The following is a 3,673-nucleotide window of genomic DNA, read 5'->3' on the forward strand; positions in this document are numbered from 1 at the left end:
ATGGCTTTAAACTGGAAGAGGGGAGATTTAGTTTAGATATTAGGAAGAAATTTTTCACTCTGAGTGTGGTGCTCCCCTGGGGCAGGTTGCCCCGAGAAGCTGTGGCTGCCCCATCCCTGGAGGTGTTCAAGGCCGGGATGGAGGTGGCCTTGGGCAACCTGGGCTGGGGGGAGGTGGCCCTGCCCAGGGCAGGGGTTGGAACGAGATGATCTTCAAGGTCCCTTCCAACCCAAACCGTTCTATGGTTCTGCGATTATGAATCAGGTGGGTTAGCCTAGCACCATCGGGATGTTTGCGAAGTGTGTGCTCCAAGGCCGTTTTCCCCATCAGCTCCTTCAGTCCCCCTCTGGACAGCGAGCCCGTGAGCCCGGAGAGAAAAAATTGAGGTCCAACGAGGTTGGACCAAGCGTGGCAGCCAGCAAGCACAGTGCCGGGCATCCGCTCTGGAGCAGGGTGTCCCCAGGGAAGAGCCACACCTGCAATGGGAAGGGGACCCCACAAACCGACCACCGACCCCTTGATGCCTGAGGACCGTCTGTTGCGGTGGGAGCGGTCCTGGGAGGAGATGCAGCGGCTGCAGTGCACACCGAGGACCTGCTCCAAGCTGCTCGCGGCATCGACCAGAGGCAGCGCTTCGCCTCCGTCCCCCCGCGGCGCGGGACCAGCTGTCCGAGGATCAGGTTCCCATCGTCTGCCCTCAGAGGGGGAAGAAAATCCCCTGGACCAGAGGATGTTTCTCCATCTGCTGTCGTCATTTTCTCCACACGCTGACGTAGCTTCAGCAGTGCTTTTGTCTCTGCTGAATTTAAGGCTGTGCGGGACCTTGAGAGGGAGAGAGGAAGAGGTTCCCCGGATGACCTCCGAGCTAATGGGCACTTAAATCTCTCAGCAGAGAGAAAACTCACCTTCTTCACAAATAATGCATTTTTTAAGTCACCTCAGTTCAAAAAAGAAGTATTTTTTGCTGTATTTGCTTTTATCTCGGGGTGGTTTTTTTTAAATATTTTTTTTTACTGACCCCCACCCAGATACCTGTGTGATGATGGCAGCCGGTAGAAAGGTTGGGTTGATTTTTACTGGAAAAGAATATTCCTCGGTGGAGTTACATCGCTGAATTTCACACGAGCAGGCGTCACGGTCTAATGCTGCCTTCGCTGCCCCCACACGGTGCTCCGCCGCTTCGTCAGGTGAACTTCAGCAGCTCTGCTCTCGTGCCCCGGTCCTCAGGGAGGTGGTCCTGGGGGAAGTGGTGGTCCGACCCATCCGTAGCAGCACCACCCTGAGGGGATCCGCCGGGATGAGTCCGGAGCGGGCGCCGCGGACCTGCCCGCGCTGCCGGGAGGTGGCCCTGCCTGCCCGCAGTCCTGGCTCGGATCAGCGGCCGAGGTTTGGCCCCGCTGCCTTCCTGCCCCTGTGCCCGTGCGGCGGTGGCTGAGCGGAGTCTGGATGGAGCCCTTTCCCCTGAACTCAACCCTGCAGCCAGCGGGGACGGCAGCTCGGAAGACGCAGCTCCGCAGCAGCCTTGGTCCCTCTCCTCGGTGCGTCGGGACCGAGCGGTGGCCATGAGGACCCGCCGGCCGCTGCCTTCCCTTGCGCGGCGCCCGTCTGCAGGGCTGGTGCCAAACCGTCTGGCCAAAGTCTGACGTGTTTTCGTGGAAAGGGGGCACTTTCCAGGTATTCGTGGAGGAAATAAACCTCTGAAAGCATGTGTTCGGCACTGGCTCACCCTCGCAGCGCCTCCTCCGACAGCAGCTCAGCACAGGCACGCCATGGCTTCTGCCACCCTTTCTTGAGAGGTGACACCACGAGTGGCCTGGCAGGAACTCCCCCTGTGCAGGTGTTTTAAGCACCAACGTGGACAAGAAACGTTCAGCAAGAGCATGAGACTCCAAATTTTCTTAAAGGAAAGGAGTCGAGTCGTTGTGGTTGCAGTTATGTCTTCCTTCTGCATTTACCAGCAGCAGCCGGAGGTCTTGAGCTCCCCGGGTTGTGTGGGTGCTGTTGGTGGCCACTTTTTGGAAGGTGGCTCTGAAATACTCCTATGTTCAGCCCCATCAAGTGTCACTGATGCTGCTGTTCCCGAAGCTGACGGCCCGTGACCCAGCCCCACTTCTCCCAGTCCAAGCTGTGGGCGATGAGCTGTGACGGTGCCCTTCCGCGGAGCCGCGGTACCTGCTGGTGGCGCTGGGAGTCGGGAGCCTCCGTGGCTCCGTACGCTGCGTTTGGTGGCAGTTGTCTCCCTTGGACGGCCTCCAAGATGCTCCCCTCAGAATAGCCGGGGATTTCACACCATCCGAACGGTTCCGCTCCCGTTCTCCCTGCCCGCTGCTAACCTTGAGGATGCGGCTCTCCGTCGCTCGCGTGTCAGATGGGCTCAGTTGTGCGTGTGCGAAAGGCAAGGACTATTCCAGCAATGCCTGCAGCTATTTTCTTCTTGTTAAAATAAGAGCTGAGGCAGTCTCCACAGCTGGGCTCTCACAGCGGATCTTGGGCTGTATCCCATCCATCCATGAGGCTCTTTAATATCCCTTTCCTATGTTCCTATGCTCTTGCTGACTGAGGGCCTGAGTTTCTACCGTGCGTTTTGTTAAAAAGTACCTTTGTTACCATCACGGAGGGCAGTGATCCGAGGAGAATCTTTCCTGCCCCTCACAAGTCCCTTGTGCTCGTACAGTCGTATTCGGTGCCTTTGCGGTCTCTTGCTGCAGCCGCTTCTCCCGAGCATCCTCCCAGTACGCCTGAAGTCTCCTTACGTGCCGGCGTCTGCTCCCCGCTCGCCTCGCTCTTTTGCTGCCTCCAGGCTCCCACGTTACGTACGCCTGTCGAGAGCAACCGGGGGCTCTTTGCGTGCCGTGCTGGGCGGGTTTGGTGCTGAGCGGGGCACAGTGGCCCCCGTCCTGGGGTTTGGGCGGGGGGGGTCTGCGCCGGGAGCAGTGGCCGAGGAACTGGTGGAGCACCTCCTGTCTCTTCTCACACCCTTTCGCTTCTCTTCGCTCCTTCTCTCTCCATTCGCCTTCCCCATCCTCCACCCCTTGCCTCCAGCTGGTGCAGACCCGGAGTGAGAGGCAGCCCCCATCGCTCCCTGCCGGGCAGGAGGCATTCCCCCGCCGCCTCCGGCTCCCGAGGACGGCGTTGCAGTAGGGGGTAGCGAGAGCAGCGGTGTGTGGCCATTGTCCGGCTGCCGGGGCACGCTAGCAGGTCGGGCAGGGGTCCAGCAGCCCTGCACCCCTCCGGCTGTGACTTTCCATTTCTCCTTTCCTCCCACCTCCCGCTCTCCGCTTCAAAAAGGGTCCGGGAGCCCCTGGGGCTGACGCAGCGCTGCTCTGATAATGCATTTTTGCAGTCGCAGGTGGGCACCAGGCCGGGGGCACAAACCGCTGTGCAGCAGAGGGGCTGTCGGCGGCGGGGGCACGCGCGGGGGCATGGCTTCGCGCGGGAGAGCCCAACCTCTAATTCCCCTCTCCGGGATTAGAGGTTTGCTCCAGCTGACCCAGGAAAAGGGGGAAACGCTCGGTCCGGCGCTTTCCATCCCGAAGCGGCGATGCGCACACACAGATGCGAGCTGAGCGAGCGCAGAGGAACCCTCTGGCGAAGTTGTCCCCAGTCCTGCAGCTGGAAGGGCATCGGCTCCCGCAGCCACTCCGGTTCCCCGGGGACCAGGGCGAGCTGTGCG

At 60.4% G+C, this 3,673-nt stretch overlaps 1 protein-coding gene across 1 annotated transcript in view; it reads right to left on the bottom strand.

The window, feature by feature from the left end:
* Positions 1 to 1,183: 1,183 nt before the first annotated feature.
* LOC104291587 (sodium- and chloride-dependent glycine transporter 2-like) overlaps positions 1,184 to 3,673 on the bottom strand; it is a 29,233-nt gene continuing 26,743 nt past the window's right edge. Inside the window, exon 14 of the mRNA XM_009890840.1 lies at positions 1,184 to 1,279. Coding sequence (XP_009889142.1) covers positions 1,184 to 1,279 — 96 coding nt within the window. The remainder of the gene's footprint in view (positions 1,280 to 3,673) is intronic.

This window comes from Charadrius vociferus, unplaced genomic scaffold, assembly GCF_000708025.1.
Source record: "Charadrius vociferus isolate BGI_N301 unplaced genomic scaffold, ASM70802v2 scaffold138, whole genome shotgun sequence".
In the NCBI taxonomy this organism is placed as follows: domain Eukaryota; kingdom Metazoa; phylum Chordata; class Aves; order Charadriiformes; family Charadriidae; genus Charadrius; species Charadrius vociferus.